This window comes from Nestor notabilis, unplaced genomic scaffold, assembly GCF_000696875.1.
Source record: "Nestor notabilis isolate BGI_N333 unplaced genomic scaffold, ASM69687v1 scaffold12897, whole genome shotgun sequence".
Taxonomy (NCBI): domain Eukaryota; kingdom Metazoa; phylum Chordata; class Aves; order Psittaciformes; family Psittacidae; genus Nestor; species Nestor notabilis.
In genome coordinates this window covers 12,483-38,130 of record NW_009937166.1, presented here as the reverse complement: position 1 = coordinate 38,130, position 25,648 = coordinate 12,483, and the positions used below count along the sequence as shown (strand labels likewise).

The following is a 25,648-nucleotide window of genomic DNA, read 5'->3' as shown; positions in this document are numbered from 1 at the left end:
GTCAAAAAACAGGAATGACTTAAGAGAAGAAAGCTTCATCAAGTATCACAGGTTATCCCTGACTTGGGAAATAACCTGCATTTGCAAATCCTCTGCTCTTGGTGCAGCTGACACATATGAATACAGAAAACCAGTTTCACTGCATTCATATTTATAGTTCCAATTATGAAGAAAAATGTCTTTTTCACAAGAATGCTGGGAAGAACCCTATTTGTTATCCTTGGTTAATAAGTATTATTTAACATAAACAGTTATGCATCACCAAGATAGCATGGTGTGAAAACATCTCAGTGTGAAGTACTGTATTCTATAAAGCATTTGCTGGCACTTCACAGGAAACTGGCTGGTCACATCCAACCAGCTTTTCCAATCTTGGAGCTACTGCAGCACCCTCTCAACATGCTGCATTCCTTGTTAAAACTATTTTGATGTGCATGATGAGAACTGAGTCAGTAACTGCTCTGAAGTAGGTCGTAGATGCAGATATGTCTAAAACCAAGCTCCCCTAAAACACACTGCAGCCTTTAAGGCCAACTTCTTTTAATTAAAAAACAAAAAAAAAAACAAAAAAAAAAAACACCATAAAAAAAAAAAAAAGAAAGAAAAGAGAAAGACCCACACAAGGCTCACTTTTATTTACAGAGAATAAAACAAGCTAAATTTATTATAAATAAATAAATAAATCAGGAGGTTCTACCCTAGCTCTCTCACTGATCTCACTGTGTCCTGGAAGGTTGGTCCTTGCCTTGCAAGGCTAGAAGCACAGATATTCTACTGCAACAACCTTTGCCTGGTTCCCTCTTGTCCCTACTGGGTTTCTTCCATCCACTGAGGGCTGGCTGCACTCTGCTTCTTGCTCTCCACTCTTGTCACTCTTCACATTGGCTGGAGCTCCATGCTGCAAATACCTTGCCTGCCACAGCCCTTTGACTGAAGCTTTTTTCCCAAAGCTCATTTCTTCCCCGAAGGGGCTGCAAAGCAACCCTCCTCACCCTCAAGATGTATTAATTTGACCCATTCATTTCTTAAGAAAATCTTGCCATTTAATTAAGAACCATCTATCCACTAGGTAACAATGACTCTAGCTGTTGTCACACTGTTACTGAATTATGAATGAAACAATCTAGGCAACTGTGAAAACAGCTTCTTAATTCCACAAAATAAGACTTAAATCTAAGGTGTGCCCCATGGGACCACAATGCTGCTGCACGCTCAGCTTCTATATTCCAAGTCATTTGTTAACCAAGACTCAATCTAGACAACAGAGAATAACCTCCAAGTGTCCTATTGCATGCTAAATACAGGAGAATGTATCAATTTATGTTCATACCTCTGCAGTATTTCAATAGCAATGTTTTTAACTACCATGTTTATACCACAGTAGAAACACAACTCAACCACTGCTTTCAATCAAACATTTGCATCTTCAGAATAAGCATCAATGAAAGAGTTTGTTGTGAGTTATGCCCTTCACAGTACAGATGTCAAAGCAAAACATGTGACGGGATTAAATTTTCTAAATTTAGCAACTTCAAAGACTGGTTAAGAAAAGTAAGACTCGATGATTTGAGTAACACATAAATATGTATAGCAACATTCCCATGCATGCAAGAAGTGAAAGCTGCTCTTTCAAAAGCAAGTCTTTTCTGAGGACTGGGCACTGTAAGAGGTAATTGATGTCAGAAGTTGAACACATGCAAGGGGAACTCACCCGACACACGTGTCATCCTGGTGGAAAAATAGCACTGCTCTAGGTCCTCAAAATGAGCTGTGAGCCGCTTCCGTCGTGAGGCTAGCGTGCTATTATACCATGGCTGCTTTTTGGTCTGAATGGAGAAGAGAGAACACTTCAGACAGGTAAACCCAACCCAGGTTTCATTTCAATAGATTTTACTAAATTATAAGCAATTTATACATTATATGTGAAGGGTCAGAAGTGTAAAATGACAATAAATGAAGATCTTGCCACATCAACAGTTATTCTTATGGTCCTATGTTGCACCCTTTAACTTAACAAACAAGAAAAGCTGCTTTTAGACAGTTCTTGTTTCCTGAACTTTTGCAAAATTGATTCTGGCCTTACATGCAAGACACAGCATCCTTGGGGAGTCATATCTTGCATTTATACAACTGGACATCAGAGGCCAAACATACCATGCTTTCAGCTTCACAAATCAGATTGCACAACAAATACTTCCTAGATCCCTGTCAGACAGCTAATTAAGAAGAGGTGTTTATTTTAAATACTTACTGAATTCTTTTGAAGCAACTCAGTAACTCTTCATAAAGCTAAGCAAATAAGGATAGAAGGGGAAGACACCAGGAAGTTTAAAGGCTAACTGAAAAGAAGTCCATGAAACTCATCTCTAAAGCCATTTTCCAACCTAGTCCAGCAGCAACAGTGAGAGGTAGAAGCAAAGGATTGAAACTACAAGCAAAACAGAAAATAGAGTACTTCTTGTTTTAATCACTAGTAAAGAAGAGAAACAAATGCCTCTATTACAAGCAGCAGGAAAAGTACCTGACTTTAGTTTTTATTTAAGAAGCATCACATATTGCATACTCAAAGCTAATGGGGAAATTTTAAAATATTAAGGAGATCGGTGGTTCTCAAATGGAGAACAGCCCTGACCATATACAATGCCTGTAATGCCACTATCTAAATCCACTGTGTACATTCCCCCTCAATCCACACAGGAGAATGCACTGCCCTCACTACAGCCATCAAGCAAGTCAACAAGAACAGACTAAGCTTAGACCTCTCTCGAATTCTGCTTATACCTTTATGAACAGCATTTAACATTATAGGGGAAAAAATAAACCCCAAGCAATGAAATACATGGATGCCTTTTCCTGCATGAGGCCCTTGGCTCTACACTGACATCATGACTTACACTTGCACATTGACAGCACCTATGGTCTATGCAGCTTGCTTCATCTCTGAAACAATCCCAATTTCAACATAAAACTAGAACACTGGACACCTACACCAACGCCTTTTAACCACGATTTTCTAAAATTTCACAGCTTTAAGAAATACTTAAAGGAACACATTTATAGCATCTTCCTATTAATTTTGTGCACCAGCCTCCAAGGGCTCCAGCATATCTCATCACATCAGGAGTGATCAGGGTTCAAGACAACTTCAAGCATCACCTGCAGTCACTTCAGCCGGAAGTTAAGACAAGCCACCTGCAACATGATGAGTGACATAAACCCAAGCTTAAGCCTGACCTGCAGATAAGCCAAATCCACATCAAGATGGAATCAAACATGGTATGTATTTAACTGCTGTGTGATGATTACCTGCTGGGTCTCCAGAGGAAGATACCCCCTGGTCTCAGGCTTGCACGTGGCAACCCAGCTGTGCTGAGAATCAGTGTGCATTAGCCCATTGTCATCATATTCTCCACATCTAGAGATTTTAAACTGTTAATGTTTTATCAAAACATATATTCAGTTTCTGTGATGCCTGCTCCCTGGCTACTTGTTAAGCAATGCTGGGAAACAGGAAGGGAAAAAAATAAGGGGGGGGGGGGGGAGAGAAAATACACCCAAGCAATTTTTATTCAACTGCTAAAATGACTGTGGTTGTCCTAGTTGAGGACATTAGTTCAGATTGCTCTGTTATCAAGACTGATTTTAATATCTGAACTTCATCAGGTGCTCTCAAGAGTCCTCTAACTGTGGAAATGCTTCATAGCTACACACAAGCTCCTTATTTCTAGCAAAGAAAGGTACTGCCCCAAATACTACCTGCAGAATTCCCCAAGCCTAAGTGACTTGTCCACTATTTACTTCTGAATGCCTGCTTCTGGAAGAAAACTGTCCTGTAGCTTTGCGGGATATAAATTCTTCCCTAAGAACAAGTTTGTGAGCAATACACAAAGTTATCGACAAAGCAAGCTATGCTGTCCACCTGAGTATAGCTTCCTACTGCCAGCAGTGCCCAATCTATGATTTTTGCTGCCATGACTGACAATTAGAAAGAAACAATTGAATTTGTATTCTTAAAACTATGTTTATGGTACCTTGAATAAAGTGTTAAATTCAAGAGTTCTCTTTCAATTCCTCATCCAAACACGCATTAAAGTTTAATTCAAAAATTTGTACTAGAGTACAAATCTTGCACTCTTGAGGACAAAAAATTATATTTGAAGACAAAAAAAAGATTAATCTCACATAAATAAGGCTGTCATACAGAATGACTAGAAAGTCTAGGTTGATTGTTTTGTGTGCCTACCAGCAGTATAGCTATGCTATTAATTTTGTCTTTGAAATGGGAAGGTACTGAGGCAAGTACTGTCAGTGGAAAACAAACACAGTGTACCATATCAGAGTCCTAAACATAAAATATCCACCCAAATTTCACCTGCCCTCTGAAGTAAGGTAGTTCTTTGTTCAAGCAAAAACCTCCCAAGACTGCAGTAGCAGGAACAAGCTCTTTCCCCACAGACTAGTAGATGGAATTTTCTAATTACCCATTATACAGCTGCAAACCCCAAACCCTACATGCACACATATACGCACACCAGCCCAAAATTCAGGTGTTTATTTCTTTACATCAGCTAATCCATCAAATAAGACCCAAAAACATTTCCATATGTTAATTTACCCTTTTGACTGCTGTTAAATTTACCAATTTGATACCGCTGTGCCACAGATGGTCAATCACCACCAGAGAGCACCAAAAGCATCAGCTAGCACATAACCAACAGTCCATGTGTCCAAATCAAAACTGTTTAACCTTTTTGAAACTGAGCTGGATATCAGTGACATCATCCCAGCCCAGCAGAATCACTGTGAGTTTCAAGACTACAGTAGTGCTGCTTGGTATTCTGGAGGCTCTGCAGTCAATTGGTTTGGAGGCTGCCCGCCAGACAGCTTCACTGTATATGCAACTTTTTACCTTCTATGTGAATTTATAATAGTTTGCAAAGCACTAATGAGGACGAACTACAAAATGAATGTATATTGAGAGAATGAGTGTTTCTTATTTTGAAGTTCAAGTTGGATCCAAAGCTGTTTAACTCAATGCAAAGGGTCAGGGAGTTACCTTCCTTCCCAAAAGCTGTCCACTTGGGAGAAGAGATGAAGAGGAAAAAACAAAAACAACAAAAAAAAAAAAATAAATCCCCTCTTCCATGGAAGAGTCAGCTTTGGGAATAAAGTCAGACATCTAAATATATTACAACAGATTTCTTTGATGGCATCAGTGTAGACACAATCATGTACAGTCATTCCTTCAGCTGTAATCTTGGTTTCAGTTTGCTGATATAGCCAATTAAAAACCTTTGCAAGAGTTGAGTTGAGCAGTACCTTGAAGATGGACAGATTTGTGCCTAATCTCTGACATTTGTGCCAAACCTGCACATTCACCCTCTCAGTCCCCTGTGCACAGACACATATATTACCTTACCTGAGAACTGCCACTGAAGCCTGGAGGCTGGCTATACTCCGTGGAGTCAATAATACTACTGCAAAACCAAAAGAAATAGTCTGTTTAAATCAATGTACGACCATCGTTTATATTTTTTAAACCGTTTTCTATTTCTGCTTTATATCCTGCAGCACACTTGCCTTTGAAAACCATTTCACAGGCAGGGAACTCAAGGTTATTTTTTGTTTGGGGGTTTGGGAGGGATTTTTTAATACAGAGATCTCCTAGAGCAGAATGCTGTCACATCATTATGTGTAGTGCAATCTAATAACTTCTAATCAGAAAGCAAAAGCATATCTTTTGTACGAAATATGCAGGATAAGACATTCTGAAAAGAACATGCTACCTTTGTTTTTCAGTTCCTTTAAAAAAAGTTGAATACCATGGCATTTCAAATAGCACTGTGAAAGAAAAGCTAGAGAAAGCAGCTTAAAACAGACACTAGTATTCCAGACATCTCTGAAGACACACAAAGGACTCAAGTAATGAAATATAGAAATAAACTACAGAAATACTGACAGCCAGGATTTCCATTATTAGAAAATGCTACACCATGTAGAACTACATAGTGTCTATAATGACACAACACACTTTAAATCGCTGTTTTCAAAACATAGCACACATATGCAATTCAAGAGATTTAACTTTCAAAACTGCAAAAGGATCTACTGCTACAAGCAGAAGACAAGTGGTTCAGTATTCTTGCACATATGTGCAAAATATTTAGCTCTCACAATAAGACTGCAGAGTGAGATTAAGCACCCTTATCACTCAAATTTAATATACTTTTAGGACAAGTGAAGGTTAGTACACAAGAACACCATTTTATTATTTATGCAGAACACATTACAAACAGCACCATGATTTGTTTCTAAAAAAAAAAAAAAAAAAAAAAAAAAAAAAAAAAAAAAAAAAAAAAAAAAAAAAAAAAAAAAAAAAAAAAAAAAAAAAAAAAAAAAAAAAAAAAAAAAAAAAAAAAAAAAAAAAAAAAAAAAAAAAAAAAAAAAAAAAAAAAAAAAAAAAAAAAAAAAAAAAAGAAATAAAGAAATCTTTATAACTCACTTCTACTGCTATGTTGTTTGGCTTGGACAGAAAAGAAACTATTTGGGTTTGTTCTCAGTCTTACTTATGAGATAACCTTAGATTTAAGCATTGTTTGGGAAAGCTGAACATTTCTTTAAAAAGGTGGTAGAACACTGCTATAGGTTCTGGTTTTGTAAAAGACTATTGTACCTACTGATGTTTAGTTAACAGGTACCAGAACTGATGCGTACACCTGACATTCTTGGTCACAAAACACGTGGTTTGACTGAAATGCTGATCAGGGCACCTGTAAATCTAGAAGGATGAAAAAATGTTACTAGCACTTAAATATTTCCCTGAACACTTTAAAGCTTCCCTGGAGGTGGAGGGAAGTAGAAACAGAAGATGAGAGATTATTTTAAAATCTCATTAGTGGTTAATTTGTAAGACGTGGTTGATTGAGCTTCTGTTTCAGGCAAGACAAAAGCTGAAAACAAAGAAAATCTGAGGGATAAAATCATTCTTTGCTACAAGCTATTGCAAGGGAAAAAACAGCAGAGCTGTTTCAGGCATGGCCAGGGACAATGAACTTTAATTTAGAATGTGGCCACATGAAATAATGAAACACATACAGCAGACCCTGCTAGGAACAGCATGAATAACATGCTCGGCTGGAATGCTATGAAAAAGCACTCTGAGACAGGTACAGTGGCAATTAACAGCAAAACACACAAATTTATAGCATCTGGTCTCATTTTGCTGCAGGTTCTCTGGTGATGTAAAGCCTTTGAGAGTGCAGATGTCATGTCCCTAACCAGAATACAAAATCAAAGTAATTTCTGTGAGGTGCCTGTAGCCAAGCTAACTGCCATACGCATGAATGTTCTTCCTTTTAAAAACAGGAAGCAAATAATCAGAAAATTATCAAAGTGCCCTCTAAATTCTTTTTAAAAAGCTGTAATTAGGTTCAGTCAGGAAATTCAGCTACACTAACATGACATTTAAAAACCTTCAACAACAACACAGCAACCTGCAGACTATAAACCCCATTTGTTATATCCTTTTACAGGGCTGGGCGTTGGTAATTACAATAAATGGAGGGGAAGGAGATCAGGATTTTGATAACTGAATCAGAGTTACCAAGCAACTAATTTTTACATCAGAATCTTTCCCCAGAAGCTCCTATTACAGTGATAGTTTGTTACTGCTATTACTCCTGCACATCTAGTCACCTAGAAGTTGCTTATTTGTAGCTCCTGCTTGCACTACTTACTGGTAGCAAAAATAGCACATGCACCTGTTCAGAAAAAGCCTACACAGAACTACTTGTTCTTTTCCCTTTTTCTCCTCTTGTTCTCTATTAGTATACAAACCCAGCAAACTGCAACACTGTAAACAAGTGCTGTGCTATTACCCAATTCAATATTTCACCATACCCTATACAAGCGTAAGAGAAAACACATGTTTCTTGAAGCCAAGAATGTATTGAACATGATAGGCATGCTTGGTATTTTGCTAAAGAACTTATGAAGGAACATGGGGGAGACACAGTAATTTCACATTTTGAAGATGTTAAGAGTGTGTGTGGGGGGAAAAAGTTACAAACAATGAAAAGAAACAGAGAATGAAGCAAGTCAGTGATTTAGAGGAAGTAGATGAATAAGGGCAAGTCACTAGAGACCAAATAAAACCGAATTCCAAAGAGATCTATTTTCTTGAACTTTAAATTCAAAAGCTAAAGAGATTTTCTTCGTCTCAGCACAGGTCTGTGATAACCTTTTGCTATAAGACACGTTAGTAAAATTTTATACAATTTTATTTCATTAGCAGGGTGTTACGCATGTTAAAGTTCTATTCCAATTTAAATATATCATTTTAATTCACTGATAAGTAAAAAAGTCTCTGCAAGTCTATTAACATTTTAACATGGAAGTGAAAACATGACAAACTATATTTGTATGTCATTCTTAGCAGTTCACGGCACCTCTAAAATGCACTTTGGAGATTAAATATATCAGTTAACAGAGCTGAAAAAACATCAGTGTATTTTAAAGCTCCTCTTAATTGTTCTGCAGCATTCTTCCCAAGGAGGAATCAAAGTTACAGGTTTTGAGACACTTTCCAAAACTTACTTTTAATGTTGAAAAGAAAATGAATTTCAAGTGGTAGACCTTTCTGGAGTGCGAGTTCTGGTAATTCAAAGCAATGCAATTACTTGAATTTCACAAAAATCCTGTCAGGATAGGGCAGGGACAGAAGTTAAGAGTCCAGCAACAACTCATGCCTGTTCAGACACTTCCTTCCCATAATCTTCTCTTCAAGCACTCAAGACTACATCTCAACACAGGAAAAGCATTGGAAAACAGAAAAGGGGTCTTCTCAAGCCAAGAGAAAAAGGCAACCCCTAGAAAATCCCTAAATACCCTACTATATCACACCCTTGGCATGCTGTACCAGAGGAAACCCCCAAAAGTTCAAGATCTAGCTGAAATGGAACTAGACAAGCATTAAGATGATCAGGCAGGAAAGAGAGCCCATGGTCTCTGCACCTGCCATGGTCTAACCCACTGCTGTCTCCCAGCAGACCTCAAGCAAATCACAAATTCAAAGTGAAAATATTTTGGACGCTATGTTACATCTTCAAAATCAAGAACCACGAATTCTTCATGTGCAAGGGTTAATCAAACAGGCATAAAGTAGCAGTAAGAAATTCTCAATAGACTGAAAACTGTAGGTTTCACACAGCAGATTTGTTTCTCCCAACGCTTTCACCAAAACTCTTGGGCCTAAAATGTTATTCCAGCCAATAAAGTTTTTGGGAGCTTGTTTGTTTGCTTGGCTCTAGTAATAGAGATATCTTTCTACTCTTAAATACAATCTTCTGTTAAAAAAAGGGAAAGGTTTCTAGACCTGAAAGTGTTCAACATGTAACAAATTCAGCCCAATCAGTGCTCAAGCTTTCCCCAAGCATCAGTACCATGAAGCAAACAACAAGCAATCTATTTAAAAGCCAGTAAACAGGAAACTAGTAGAACCTGACAAGAATCTCATCAGCTTCACAAAATTGCTTCTTGGCAAGAGAGCAACAACCCACACCAAAACATACACCTGCACCCAAAAAAATTAAACAAACAGAACTGCAGAATAACAAACACTATTCCCATCCACCTTGGCCATATTCCTGTCCTTTCCCCCAGGGCTATATTTCTTTTTTCATATAAATATGAGAGATTGTGGTCTTGGAGTTCAGAAATAACATCTTGTAAGAAATCCCAGCCAGTATTGCTAGGCTCCTTACCAAAGCATTGTATCTAATCTATGTAGAGGAAATCTGTTCATTTTCTCTTACTTCTGGGCTATCAGGTTAGAGCTGCTGACCGCAGAAAAGGTACCAGTATAATTTTGTACAGAAGTCAACAGCTTACAGAACTCTACTATTAAGAGGCAGGAGAGAAGATCATATAATAACGTAACTTGGCCCTTGTGAAAATTAAGGCCTTTCATATGCCAAGAACTTTATAACGTTCAGAAAAGGTAGCATGTATTTAACAGTAATATTTCATACCATAGCAAAGGCTTATGATCCAAGTTAACTGATCCACTACATTTAAAACCATGTGGTTTAGAAGAGACTTTGTCCATCTGCAGACTCAGATGGCTTTTTCTTCACTGCTTTGTTCGCAGTAAGTTTATACCAATCAAGAACAGAATAAGAAAATATTGTACAACACCCAAAAAATAGCTTTGTTTGTGTTTTGGGCATGGCACAGAGAGGACTAGCAAGTACAGTGCAACATGTACAGCTTGAAATCCAAGTTCTGAGTTGCAAGCTCTGTACCTGTGTGAAGGTGAGGGAGCCTCAAACTGCGGCACCGTACTGTCCTCACTGACCGGGGAGTACAAGCCACTCATCTCCTAAAACAGAAAGTCATGTTACAGCAAAGCTGACAGAACGTGAATAGTAGGCACTGTCTAAGATACACATAAGTCTTCACATAGTAATTTTTGGTTTTCCAAGCAGATGACTTGGAAACTACCTACTTTTATTCAATACTCATCCAGAAGTCCTTACTGTATCTGAAGAAACACCGGGGCTTAATGCCCCTCCCCACCCAGTTATCATTCCAACCACATTTCAGAAATCTCACATCTACAGTGCTTTTTGCCCCAAAAGAGGCAGTTCTGGAGCTTATACTCCAAAAATCAATGATTTTAATTACCGTTCAATTGTCTCTAATCCAGCACCTCCTTTAAACATGGCAGAACAAGCAAGCTGTAATTGCACTTTTGAGATGAGTGAAAATGTACCTAATAGCCTTCACAGCTGGAAAGTAATGCTGGATATGGGTCATGGCAAGAACAGACACAAGATGACAGGACAAAGGTAGTATCATGGATGATACCAGACTTAAAAGAGGATCTATCAGTCTTCTGTGGGGCAAGTGCAAAAGAGACAAACTTTGTACATAAACTTGGCTTTGCATCGCCAGACTAAATCACTGCTGTGTAGCCAGTATGAGAATACCTTTAATCTGTTTGAGAAATGGAAGCTACGCAGGACCTTGCAGCTCATTAGTTACGCAGGGGGGAAACTGTTCCAGGACATTACTGATGCTTTTCAAATTCCCACTAGGTGCCCATTAGTTGTTGGGTAGAAAGCAGGATATTTGTGACAAGAGAGATCCCAGGCTTTAAAGGTCAGAACCAAGGTCACTATCACACACTGGAAACATACTCCAGGTGCAGTTCATTGAAGTGCTTGACTAAAAAGCAGAAAAGCAGGTAGCTAGATATTCCTTGAGGGATCCCACAGCTCCAGGGATAACTTTTCTTAGATCTGAAGACCTATTTTACCAGTCTCAAGGAAACATGCTAAGGTGTATTTTTCTCCTCAAGAGCTGAGAAACATTTAGGGAAATAGGTCTGAAAAATATTGTATCTACCAGCTTACAATTGGCATAGCTATCAGCTGAAGGGAGGTTCCTGCAGTTGTCAGTTCTATTTGTATTTTTATAATTCATCAGCAAGCATATAAATTGGAAGTGAAGAAATCTAAGAGGCTTTTGGGCAGTGGTTGGGAGCTTGTGCTGACTGCTTGAGACAAGCAAGAAGAGAGAAGCAGACCTTCAAACTGATCCCAAGAAGCTTTAAGGAAATGCTGTCTTCAGAGGTGGTAGTTTGATGTATTCCAAACATCAGTTTCCTACTCCAAAATCAAAACACTAGGATGATTAGAGGAAAGGACCAAGGAGGAATTTAGACTCAGTAAGGACAGAAGAATAGAGCTGATGAGTTTACAAGTACTTGGAGAATAATTCTTAGCAAAAAATCTCAAGATATCTCCATCATTAAGGGATTAAGATAATTTTATCAGGAGGTAGGAGACTGATTCTGTTTTGACATGCAGCACAAACAGCTTCTGGTCCTACCCAGTCTCTGCATTACAGCTTTCTTGTGCACGCCCAACACCTCTCCATTTTAAGAACGACATGCTGCTAAGATTTAAGCAGCCTGTGCAAATAGACACGGCAACGCAAAATAAAAAATTTTATGTTATGGTCATACTGGCTGTTCATTTCTATTACTCTAAAATACTTACTACCAACACAAAGAAATTGAAAGATACAATTATATAAGAACAAGGTTTCAACAAAACCCCCTCTCACCAAACTGCAGCTTGCACACACCAACTAAATGAACGAATTAAAGAACATCATCTGTTCATTTTCCCATTACTGCCTCAAATGCCATAAATTTAACACAGCAGCCCCACAGCAAGGCAGACAGCTTGATGAAAATGAAAAATTGCCAGTGTAAGAACAATGTCTGGGCACCTCACCTCTACTCGTTTAATATCTTCTTCCAGAACACTTAGCTCCTTCTGGATCTGCTCCAATTGCTGTGGATAAGAGAACAGGAGAAGTCTAAATCAATCTGCACTGCACCACTACCAAGATAAATTACAATCTTTTCAGAGAGGCACCTGAACTATCTCAACTAGCATGCTATACGATTCAGAAGTCACTAGGCAAGAAGTTCATATGCATAGATTAACATAAGCATGCACAAAAGCCACATTCCAGACAAAGTTGCTACTGTGAAACAATGCCAAAAAAGAGCATGAAGTGCTTTGATATCAATCACAAGGAGCCCCATATAATTCATAGTAATACTATTAAGCTCCTCTAACATCTTTCATGCAAGTTAATTACAACTGCTTCAAACACTCAACGTAAAAAACCACCATGAAAGACAGGGATCATTTCTCCCTTCAATAAAATACAAAATGTTTTGCTAAAAGGTATTAAGAGCATTTCTCTTGCTAGCAGTTAACCTGCCATTTGACAATTTAAACTTACTGATAAAATTTTTTGATTAGCAAGAACTCCCACATTCTGACCACAGAGAGATTTGCTCCTGGCAGCAAACAAGCACCACATGGCATTTCTTTCATAGGTGCAATACTTACCTCTGATTACATGATAAACTCCACTCAATTTGAGGGCTAGCCCTGAAAGGGTCAGAGGGGGACTTTCTCTCTCACCAGCCAACATCCCCCTTTCCCTTCTTTGTGCCACATGTAACATTTTTCAGGTTTTTCAATTACTTTTCAGCCAGTCAGCAACATGGCCTCACTGATCTCTAGTAACTGTGAAGCTACAGACTTGACAATTGCTCTCCCCTAAGCAAAAGTATCATCTACTTACCAGCTCTAATTCCCCCTCTCATTCAGCAGAAATGTCCCATCCAAACACCCACACAGCCTGTACCCAGCCCTGCAAGACTCAAACACATGCACTTCTCTAGTTGAAAGCTCCAAGTCTGGACTTAAACAGACAAAACTCAGCTCCAACACAAGCCTGGTTCGCTAACACTCACAAGCCTAATGAAAACATTGAGAACTGGCAGTCCACCTGACTCTCCTCAACTCACAGTAAAAATCTGCAGACAACTAGCACTATGGCCTATGCCTGCAAGCTTTTACCAAGTCCACTGAAAGCTTATTAAACACAACACTCTATAAAGGCCAGAAAAGTTCTCATTGTTTTGAATTTACCAAGGAATATCAAACTGCCCAAATCCAAAGTTACTAGCATTGCAAGACATTATTCTTAGTATGACATATTCCCAAGAACATTTGGCAAGCTACTCCCAAAGACTTAATCAAGTGCTTAAGCTTGATCCTTTAAGCGGCAGAAAGTTTTCTTAAACAAAAAACACAATTTAAACCCCCATTATTGATAAGTACTACAAATATCGGTGTGCTCTGCATTAGATAATCCACAATTTTAACTTGTCTTTCCAACTTAAAAAAAAAAAAAGGAAAAAGCTCCTGAGGACACAAGAAGGACTGCTGGATCCACACCTATTCCTAACATGTCTTCTTCCTTGGAATGAGGTGATACTGTATTTATATCCTAATCTCTCTACTCTGAATGTTTCAGTTTGTATTTGAGTCACAGAGTGCACAAGTTTAATGGTTTAAAACTAGACTGCCACAGATCATTTACAAACCACTATACCATAACAGATAATTCCATTTTCACTTGCAAAACTTACAGCAAGAATAGCAGGTGGTGCTATATCTCCAAGATTAGTGGCAAAGTTAAGTGACACTTACACAGCATGGGCCCTGCCCGAACTCAGTTCTAGCAAACAAATACCACTAGTCCCCCACTTTCATAAATCCCATTTAAAAAGGAGTTACAAAACCACTTCGACATGCCAAAGTCACAGCAAGGAAACCAGCTATTCTACAATGTACTGGCTCACAGCCAAACTGGACAACTGAAAAATAACTGATGGTTGCTGCCATCACATAAACAGGAGACCTTTTTATAGGAACAAGACCAGAGACCTTCTCTATTGGCCAGCTTTTGTTAACTATTGCACAGAGCCAAAAGTACAAGATCCAGGCTTCATTTACTAATTCTTCCTTATAATTATACTAAGGCAAGCAATTTGAACCTACCATGAAGTTACCCAAAAATAACAAGTCTAAAAACTGGCAAATGTGTTTCATGTTTATTTCAGGAAAAGTCTTCTCATACCGTTAGCACCAAATGAGTTACTAATCCCCACACTGAAATTTTTTTTTGTGGTAGGTTGGCTCAATTGTTTCATGGTTTAGCTTTAATCTGTTGAAGACCTTAAATCAGCCCACATACATTCCAATTAAACTTTGAAAAATGAGACTACTAATTTATAATTGCCATCCGTTGAGGGGCATTTCAGGAAAGCTAAATGCATTATAGTCCTTGCAGTATATCCAGATTGATGGGCCCTTAATTTGATTTTCACTATGCTGGGCACAGAAAACAAGCCAAGTCCTTTCCAATGATGGGCAGAATCAGGCCTGTCAAACTTCAGATTAAGTCAGCAAAACCACTTAGAATGAACACTGAAACGTATGCTAAAATAGAAGCACATACTATAAACTCTCTTCTCAGACACAGATGCTTTCCCAGAAGTGAAAAGGACAACGTGGACACAGAGAAGGCTTTAATTCAGCAGTTAAACCTCATCATTTCAACTCTACTGAATGAACATTCTCGTTCACATTATACACAAACACATACATAAAGAATAACCTCAAAATAGCCCAATGTTTCTTATAGTTCCTGGAAAGAGGATTTCAGGTATTCAAGTCAAGAAGCCACCACAGTAGGAAATGCAGCCTTTCATATAATTTTTTTTAGATACCAAACCCCATTCACACCCACAAGGTAGTACCCCCAAAACCCTCTACTTTAAGTCTGAAGCTATCTTAGACAGGCATACAAAGAGTTCTTCAATGACAATTCTGTGCTGGATTACCTGGCTGAAGGGAAATGCCCTGGTTAGAGCTGCTCAGATACAGAGATACCCTGCCATAATACTGAATTTCCATGTAAGACTCTTGGGTAGAAATACTAGTTTCAACTTACACAACGCTAAACACCAGGTCACAGTCAGTTTGATTTAAGTTGGCTATCTACTAACAAGCATAGCTGGGCACAAGACTGAGGTTTCATCCTTGGGCTTCCTGCTTTTCCTGGACTGTGGCCCCTCAGGAGTGGCTTCATCCTTTGTGTTTGTACAGCACAATGAATAGTTCTGACTGGGTCTCCTGGTGCCAGGTCTAAATGTTTGCAACAAACTAAAAGCTCAGCAGAGCCTCCCGGTGCCACAGATACAGCCTAGAAAAATGCATGAGAGACAGTCATATACTCTTGACAACTATCTTCACAACTGTAGATAAAACACAAGCAAAGAACAGCAGAAATTATTTTCTACAAAAATACCATGACATCACCAACACTATGCCACCAAGAGGCTTAAACAGAGCACCTGCATCCAAAGCCCTCATACATTCGCAACAGTATAAACCATAGATCAAGACAAACAGATGAGACTCTTACCAGAGGGAACATCTTTCTTCCCCAGGCAGACACAGCCACTGCACCAACAAGGACAGGTTAAAAAGTATCATCTGTCCAACTGAGGCAGATGAATCAGGTCATCTCTGTAGATAACCCCTCCTTTCTATCCCACAACTTCAGCAATCCAATGTGATCTATTCCTGCTTCTTGTTCTTCCATCAACTATGGTTCTAACAAACTGTAGTGTAAACTTAAGTATAAACAGCAGAACCTCTCCTAAACGTATCCAGTGGAATTAATTTCTTCCCACAGAACTCAATACCTCAACAACCGTACAGCAAATAAGACCAATCTATCTCTCTGGAAACCACATGGAATTCTTGTCCATCTCTGGGCTTTCCTTCCATTATTGCTTCAGATACAGAGCCTGTCACAGCATACACAACTACGGCAAGAAAGTCATCTTCAGAGGTTAGAGATTTTAGCCTTTTAAATTAATTGCAAATCTAACTTAGTTTGACATAACACTTCACTATTATGAAGTCTTTGCACAAGTGGAAAAACATGCAAGGTATCTTTCAGTATGAAGATAAGAACACCTGAGCCTCCCCAAGTTACTTTCACTGGTGAAACATGGCATCCAAGCCTTATAGGCACATAAGCAGTTCATCTACAACACATTTATCTGCAGGGAATATTTATTCTCTCTAATCAGTATTTCCTCCAAATGGTAAATGTTCCTTCTTAACTGGGGAATAGGTAACAGAATGGTTTGAGAATAACATCCTGGATGAGTTGTTTAACATACAGAATTCCTAAGGGTAAGAGGAAGGAGATGCCTGGCTGACAAACAACAACAACAAAAAAATCCCCCAAAAAAACAAACCAATCCCCCCCAAAATAAAACTCCACCCCAAAAAAACCCTACTTTCATATCTTTAATTTTCCTCTTCACTTAAATCAAGTTTGGGTTGCAGGAGTAATGCTTTGAAAGCTTACTGGTAGGGTATGATAGAAGAGCATCACAAGAAGAAAAAAATTGGGGCAGGAACCAAAGCTGTCTAAACATTTAGATTACTTGCCTTCAAGTTTCATCTATCACTAAACACACTATCTAGCTTCTAGTACTCAGTTGCCCCATCTTTCTCTTTGGAAAGACCTCTCCACTGTAGTAAGGAGAATCACCTATTATACAGTGATGTTTATATGATAATCTCTAGCTTGCTGCTCGTGAATTAGTTGTATCCTTGACTTATTGTCACTGCAGTCAGAACTCATATCTCTCATTGAGCAGATTAGAAATGCAAATAGATTTAAAATACCATTTTTTTAAATGTAGTTGATAAGAAAGAGATTACTATAGCTATAAAATGAACCTCAGGAGTCCTGGAATGTAATCAAGACTATGTGACAACATAAGATCATGACCGATTTCTGGTTCTGTCACCTCCTCCTGCTTACTCATCGATTCATCCATGTGTGCATGTGCAGAACAGTAAGACTTGACAGGTGAAGTGATTAACACAACGTAATGACATCCCGGGAGATTTCATGCTTATAATTCCCTGCAATTATCCCACAATAACTAATAACTCCTCTTATTTTTAGTATTTAACATGCTCACAATATGGAGTAAGTGAAGACAGATGGATAGATACATGCATTTAAGGCTGAAAAAGAACGATGACGGTTCTGAAGTGCTGAGCAGGCATTCAGTGCCACAAGCCTGAGGCATTTCAGGATTATTTCTCTGTCCCAGCTGAAAAAGGTCTCAATTGTTACATACAAGACTTAATGTAGCATTATTAAAAAGACCTCAAAACATTAAAAGAAAAGTGACATGAATGCATCTAGGGTATATCATCTTTATGTTGTAGAACTTCATTTGTGATACTATTCTAAGCTCAGTATTCTCCTTCAGTAAGCAGTGGTGCTACTTCACAAAAATAGCAAACACTTCATCAGGTAGCTGAGCTAACAATGTTTTCGGATAAATTTTATAAATGATAGATAAGGTGGTGTCTAACTTCATTTCTTAACATTCAAATCCTGATAAGACAATTAGTAAGGCCTCTTTTTAAAGCAATGAATATAAAACTAAGGAGAATTTTTTTGATTTAACTGGTATTATTGGCTCTCTCACAAAGTGTTCAAGATGAAAGAACATGTGACCATTTAAAAGTTAACAAAGTTAAACTTGCAGAAGTATTTATGTAACACAGCTAACAGCATTAAAACTCTAGCATGAAAATGCGCATTTTAGAAAGTCACAGGCTTCCGTTATTAAGAAAATGGGAAACAAACAAAAAAACCAAACCAAACAAAAAACCCAAAGTCAAGTATTTCATTACAAAACTTCACCTTCCAGACTCCTTGGATCCTTGATTTCAACAGAAAAGACTGGATCAAAGAAAATAGAGAATGTGCATTCAATTAACTGTGCACACATATGGAAAGGCACACAGCTATGCTAAGTTCACCTCAGAGATAACCAACTACTATGGATGATCAATGTATTTCTCCCCTCCAAAACTGTCATTTGTTGAAAAAGTATTTTCAAGCTTTAGCCCTTTGTTTTCAACCTTTTTCAAAAGGAAGATGAATTTTTTTTATTACTATTGCCAAGGATTTGATTTTTGCCACACTGCCATAGGTTAAAAAAACACCAAACAAAACAGAAAACAAAACACCAACTCCACAACTTAAAAAAAAAAAAAAAAAAAAAAAAGAGAGAAAGAGAAGGACTTGCAAATATCTTTGCACAAAAAACATACAGTGAATTTCAGTTTGAAAGGTCAATGCTTTGGAAAGTTATGAACACATCAAAACAAAAACAGGATTTCTAAAAGAAAATTCCACAGGTGCTGAACCTCACATTTATCTTCTTGAGAAATTATGGAAGGGCAAGAAAGAAGCATTTGTCGAAATACTTGACTAGAGCACTATTCTGAATTCTTAAGTCTATAAAGATATGGATTTCTTCTAGATATAAACCCCCTTCAGTAAGCTCTGAAGTCACCATTTCATGAAGGCAGGAGGAAAGAAAAGCACAGAACTTGCAAGTAAGCAAGGAAGAGTTGTAGGTGGTTAACTATATACTTTGAACACATTACACAGGCACATGAACTCTGAGACAATACTTGCATTAACTAATTAATTACCTAGCCTCCATGTAAAGATTCGCAGTATGTAACAAGTACAACCTGTCAATAAAGTAGTAAATTGAATAATTTGCAGTGAATCAAATATTCAAAGAGGCATATTAGGAAACAAAACTATCAGGAAGTATTACATTATTTTCAAAATTTAAGGCAAAAATTTGAAACAAGCACTCTCAGTCACATGCGAAAGAAGCTTTTTATTTATTAAGAATGGAATGTTGACACGCTGGAGGGAAGGAATGCCATCCAGAGGGACCCTGACATGCTTGAGAGGTGGGCCAATGCCAACCTCATGAAGTTCAACAAGGCCAAGTGTAAGGTCCTGTGCACCTGGGTCAGGGCAATCTCAAGTACAACTACATCTTGGGCACAGGCTGGATTGAGAGCAGACCCGAGAAGCACTTGGGGGTGTTGGTTGATAAGGTAAACATAAGCCTGCAGTGTGTGCTCACGGTCCAGAAAGCCAACCATATGGTGCACTGCACCAAAAAGAGTGTGACAAGGGAGGAAATTCTCTCCCTCTACTCTGCTGAGAGCTCACTTGGAGTACTGCATTCAGCTCTGAGGCCCCCAACATAAGAAGGGGATTGACCTGCTGGAGTGAGTGCAGAGGAGGACCGCAAATACAATCAGAGGGCTGGAGCACCTCTCCTATAAAGACAGGCTAAGAGAGTTGGGCTTGTTCAGCCTGGAGAAGAGAAGGCTCAGAAAAGACCTTACAGCAGACTTCTAGTACCTACAGGAGACCTATGAGAAAGCTGGTGAGGGACTTTTTATAAGAGCAAGTAGCAATAGGACAAGGGGGAATGTTTTTAAACTGAGAAAAGGGTAGATTTAGATTAGACATTAGAAAGACATTCTTTACTATGAGGTTGGTGAGACACCAGAACAGGTTACCCAGAGAAGCTGTCGATGCCCCATCCCTGGAAGCGTTCAAGGCCAGGCTGGATGGGTCTTTGAGCATCTGGTCTAGTGGAAGGTGTCCATACCCATGGCAGGGGAGTTGGACTAGATGATCCTCAAGGCGCCTTCCAACTCAAACCATTCTGTGATTCTATGGGTTACTGAGAGAAACTGTACTTTGCAGACATCTTTACTAGAACCAGATTTGAATTAGAAAAGAGGAAACAAAGGTAGTGCTCCTCCCCATAACATAGCCTGAGTTCATACAACTCAGCTCTGTGCAATGTATCATAGAAGCATTACAGAGTCCACACATGTTCCTTGAATTCCATCATTATTTCTTAAACTGTCACCTATTAGAGCATCAAAAAAAAAAAAAATTACAGCAAACTTTGAAGCTCTGATAACCTTCCTCTGCTTTACTACATTATTAATACAGCCCCTTAAAAACCCCTTCTCAGCTTTCAAACTAGCATCTTGGGCTTTGGATACACCTTCACCAGTAGCATAACCCTTTCCCAGATAGTAACTCTCCTATTATCCAGACATTAAACTCCCTCCAGAAAGGAATACTTGACACAAACTCCAGCTACACGGAGGACCTTGTGACTTAAAACAAAGGGAGCATCAAGTGGCTTAATTCACTCTATGGATATAGCTTAATTGCTGAAGACAGATTTTGGTATCTTTCTACCCTACTGACTGGTCTGTATTTTTCATGCTTTTACGCACTCATTTCTGATTTCTCTTATCCTTATCCAAGTGAAAAGGAAGATCGCTAGCAGCAAGTCTGACAAGTGCTAATTTCCCATAAAATAAATGGCAAGGCCAGACACTAATCACTGCAGCAAGGACAGAACTGACAGGCCAGCATAAAAGTCATGCAAGATGTGACAGTCTGGATAACACTGGAATATAAAGGGCAGGGGGGCGGGTAAGAAATAACAGAGGAAGTATTGCCAACAGAGGGAACACAAGAGCAGGGACAGAGAGGATCTGAAATAAGCTATGTGTTCCAATAGGCTTCAGGACATTCCCAAGGCTGTATTAGGAGGATCTGCAGCCAAAACGAAGTGTCTCCAGTGTGGAACACTGTGCTACCATACATTAAAAAACCAGTAGCTATGCAATTTCCCTTCCCTTAATCCTTCCCACTCAGCACAAGCAAAGTAAAGTATGTATCAACAGCCCCTCCTTCTGTGAGAGTTATTCTAAGTCAGTTCCAACTGGGGCAGAACAAAGCAAAGTCATCACTGACTTCATGGTACTACCCCACTCCTGCCATTGAATCACCACAGGATTACTTAAGGAAGGACACCCTGGCTAAGCTATGTATGAGCCTCCTGAAGCACCTACTTCTCAATTCACCTCCTAGATAAGGCAGCATTACCAGGAAACTTCCCCAATATCTTAATGGTCCCTCTAGGTGCACTGAATCCTGATGGAAGGTGTTTAATAGTGCCAATGGACAATGGCTAGAGCCTGCACTGAGTTCTGCAGTGAAGGGTCAAGCTTCTGAAATTCTCTACACAATAATAAACTATTATGAATACAAGAATATAAAAGTAGATATTCTGAAGATTTGAGAGATGTTTATAAGACTAAACCACCACAAAATAACCTCTACTAGCATTCAAAAAAATGAAAGCTAAAAAGATACCTTAATGGTTTTGAACAATGCTTGAGCCTTGGCTGTTTAAGCAAAAAAACAACAGTAATGGGTAATTCTCAGTTTTTTTCAACTCTGAAGGATTAAACAAGTAGTATGATTCATACTAAACAGAATCAGAAGCATGCCATTTTGTCTTCACTGCTATGTTTAGCACACTAGAGTGTATCTTGGCTCTCACATTTTCCTCTGACATGCAGGTATCTTAACAGAGAGTATTTTCATCATTTTTCACGATACTATACCTAGTCTAGTAGGTCTCATACTCCATAAATGCAACTTTCTTGGTCTCAGTTTCCCCCTTTGATTAGCTCCTTTCCACTACCCTTGTTGTTTCTGCTCAGGCGGCCATGGATATCTGTTGGCAAACAGACTCCAAACAAGTGGCTTTGGGATGACTCCATAAACAGACCCTCAATCCACACTGGAGAAAGCTTCTTACACCCATCACCTCTACATGGTTCAAGTTTAACCTTACAGTCACTCCGTTGGGTCTTATATTCTTCGCATCTTTTATCAGAAATGAAGATTCCAAAACTTGTCCTTCTGCTGTTTTTACAATCATTTTTCTAGGTTTCTGAGATATTTCTGGCATTAGGGTTTATGCGCTATATGACATAATAAATGATAAGCCCCAAACCATCAAAGACCATGTATGTGATTATAGGACTCTCTCACATTCCTTGAGGCACTCATTTTGAGATAAATAAGGAAAAAGTACAGAATAGTCATTCTTTCACAACACAGCATTAGTCATGTCATTTGACACACTAAAAGAAAAAAAATTGAGTGATGGCAATTTCACTCCTCCTGCATCTTTCAGTTTTCCCGTCACAGGGAAAAAAAGAATATCTTTTCAAGAATTTGATGTGAATTTACAGCATAGGAATCTCTATCTTCTCATATGCTTTACCAGTGTGAGACAAAAAGACAAGTGATTAAAAGCTGGCACCTGTAAAGAGATTAATTTTCCTTAAAACCCACATGTCCTTTGCCGGAGATTTCCCCAAAAACACCTTGCCTTTTTCACTGCACAGATAATGCCAGGCTAACACGTCACTTAATTGGAAATGAACTGGTAGAAAGCAGCAAACACCACCTTACCCACTGAAACACAAAGCAAGTTACCTCTCGTTTGTTTCTCCTGGCAACTTTGAGAAACTCCATTAGGATCTGCAATTGGGCAGCATGGGACTCCTGTAACACAGTAAATAAGGAAGTATAACTCTTCATCAAGAGAAACAAACATTCCTTTCATACACAGAAATCTACACTTAGCACAGAAACAGCTTATATTTAGAGGTGAGGAAAATAGCTTATTAAGGCAATTTTAAGAATGGTAGTTTTACTTTGCCTCACAGGTTTTAAGGTTTTGCTTGGCTCACAACAAGTTTTTACATGAAGGCAGAAATGATTTTAACAGTTCTTGTTTGTGTGTTACTGAAGACTAATAAGCTGAAAGGCTTTTAGGCTTTTTTTTTTTGGCTACTGCATCTGAAATTGGTTTTGGAATACAGGTTCCTCTCAGACTCATTTCTACCCTAGAAGATCACTAGCATCCATCTTGCTGTTAACAAAGCATGCAGTATTCATATAAAGGACACCTCCCTACAAAATTAACAATTGTGTTTACATAAAGAGATTACTGCTGAAGATTCCTCTATAGAGTGGAAGACAACAATAATGTCACTGATGAAACTAAAGTATCTCTTTCCACTCTTTCTATAACAGGTGATCTGCCTTAAGCATCAGCTTAATATAATCTCCCAAATTGGCCAAAAATTTGATAGGTCAAGATAAGAGAAGCACAAGAGGAAAGGAAAATAAAGCCTACATTCCAGCATTAATATAGCTCCAATCCTAAGCCAGCACTGAGACCTATTTTCACAACCTACCAAAATATTTATTACAGGTCTGTGAACATACTCTCAAAAGTTCAAGACAGAAGTTAACACATAATTCCTTCAAGGCAGATGGGACAGGACAAGTAAAGAGTTTAGAATTTAAGACTACCACTTTTTTGAGATTATCTTCTTCCTCTACACCCCTCTGACAATAACGCAAGTGAAGCAAGTAACACTAAAAAGCAAAAATGTTTTTTAAATTGTTCTTTGAGCATCAGATAGTGTTGTTTTTGTTTAAGGCTCAGTATCTTTGAAAGATATTCCTGCTCAGAAGCACCCATACACTCAGTCCTGTGCCTTCTTTGTTCCAGATTTGTCACAAATGACAAAAAGGCTTGGCATGATATGGGGAGGAAGAAAGGTTTTACTGTGGAGTTAGAAACCATACCACCACCATATCTTCACTGAACCACAATAAAAAAATGTTACCTAGAAGTCCCATGCAATAACATATCAGTTCTGCTAGTATTCAGTAAAAAAATTTTTGGGTTACTTCCATCAGAACCATAAGTTGTATAAATATTTATTCTGCAAGACTGAATAAGATAAGCCATTCCCAATACAACTTTTCCTCACCTATTTTTAAAGAATCATCTAAATCCACCCTCCTACCCAAAGTTCAGTAGGCCAAATTTTGTAATCCTTTGTAATTGTGTTATCTAGCAGATCTGTCTCTCATAATTGGAAAATGGTCAATGACCAACAGCATGAAATGGCCAAATACATGAGAACTACCCCAAACCAACTACATTTCAGTTAAATCACAGGAACAGCTTGCTTTGTATTGTGTAAGTCTTCAAACCAGCCTCATAAATAAGACAACTGAACTTTTTTTTTAACCATTAAATTCTAAAAGAAGCCTTCAGGGGTGGCATTCATTTAGGTTCTAGTAGTTCCAGCCAAAACTAAAAAGTGTGATCTTTTTCACATTCTGTGATTTTATTCTTTATCCTGTATTTTGGACTTCGTGCTTATTACCAAGAAAGATGTGATATTTACTTGTGCAACAGTCAATTAGTAAACATCTTCATATGCATTTCTCTGTTCTGCTAATGACTTCCTTTTATTCTATTCCATTTTCCCTGCTTGTTTATACAACTCTGGCCGAAGCAACACTTGTAAGCATGACAGACTGAGAAAGTTGGGGATGTTCAGCCTGGAGAAGAGAAGGCTGCGTGGAGACCTCATACTAGCCTTCCACTATCTGAAGGGGGCCTACAAGGATGGGGAGAGGGACTTTTCCTTAGGGACAAGGGGTAATGGGTTTAAACTAAAACAGGGGAAGTTCAGGTTAGATATAAGGAAGTTCTTTACTGTGACAAACCAACTACATTTCAGTTAAATCACAGGAACAGCTTGCTTTGTATTGTGTAAGTCTTCAAACCAGCCTCATAAATAAGACAACTGAACTTTTTTTTTAACCATTAAATTCTAAAAGAAGCCTTCAGGGGTGGCATTCATTTAGGTTCTAGTAGTTCCAGCCAAAACTAAAAAGTGTGATCTTTTTCACATTCTGTGATTTTATTCTTTATCCTGTATTTTGGACTTCGTGCTTATTACCAAGAAAGATGTGATATTTACTTGTGCAACAGTCAATTAGTAAACATCTTCATATGCATTTCTCTGTTCTGCTAATGACTTCCTTTTATTCTATTCCATTTTCCCTGCTTGTTTATACAACTCTGGCCGAAGCAACACTTGTAAGCATGACAGACTGAGAAAGTTGGGGATGTTCAGCCTGGAGAAGAGAAGGCTGCGTGGAGACCTCATACTAGCCTTCCACTATCTGAAGGGGGCCTACAAGGATGGGGAGAGGGACTTTTCCTTAGGGACAAGGGGTAATGGGTTTAAACTAAAACAGGGGAAGTTCAGGTTAGATATAAGGAAGTTCTTTACTGTGAGGGTGGTGAGGCACTGGAATGGATTACCCAATGAAGTTGTGGATGCCCCCTCCCTGGTGGTGTTCAAGGCCAGGCTGGACAGAGTCTTGGGTGACATGGTTTAGTGCGAGGTGTCCCTGCCCATGACGGGGGGTTGGAACTAGATGGTCTTAAAGTCCTTTCCAATCCTAACTACCCTATGATTCTGTGTTACAGGGATGACAGTTAAAATGTTAGTTTGCTACACAGGTCAATCAGATGGCCAAGTTTTCCACACCAAAATGCAAGAGTAAAATCTGAGCAATT

At 38.6% G+C, this 25,648-nt stretch overlaps 1 protein-coding gene across 1 annotated transcript in view; it reads right to left on the bottom strand.

Moving 5' to 3' along the window:
- Positions 1 to 25,648, bottom strand: part of LOC104408949 (E3 ubiquitin-protein ligase RFWD2) — a gene marked incomplete at both ends in the record, with an annotated part of 40,164 nt that overhangs the window by 2,040 nt on the left and 12,476 nt on the right. Inside the window, 5 exons of the mRNA XM_010018697.1 lie at positions 1,712 to 1,826; positions 5,420 to 5,477; positions 10,302 to 10,378; positions 12,303 to 12,362; positions 22,687 to 22,755. Of these exons, the coding sequence (XP_010016999.1) occupies positions 1,712 to 1,826; positions 5,420 to 5,477; positions 10,302 to 10,378; positions 12,303 to 12,362; positions 22,687 to 22,755 (379 nt within the window). The remainder of the gene's footprint in view (positions 1 to 1,711; positions 1,827 to 5,419; positions 5,478 to 10,301; positions 10,379 to 12,302; positions 12,363 to 22,686; positions 22,756 to 25,648) is intronic.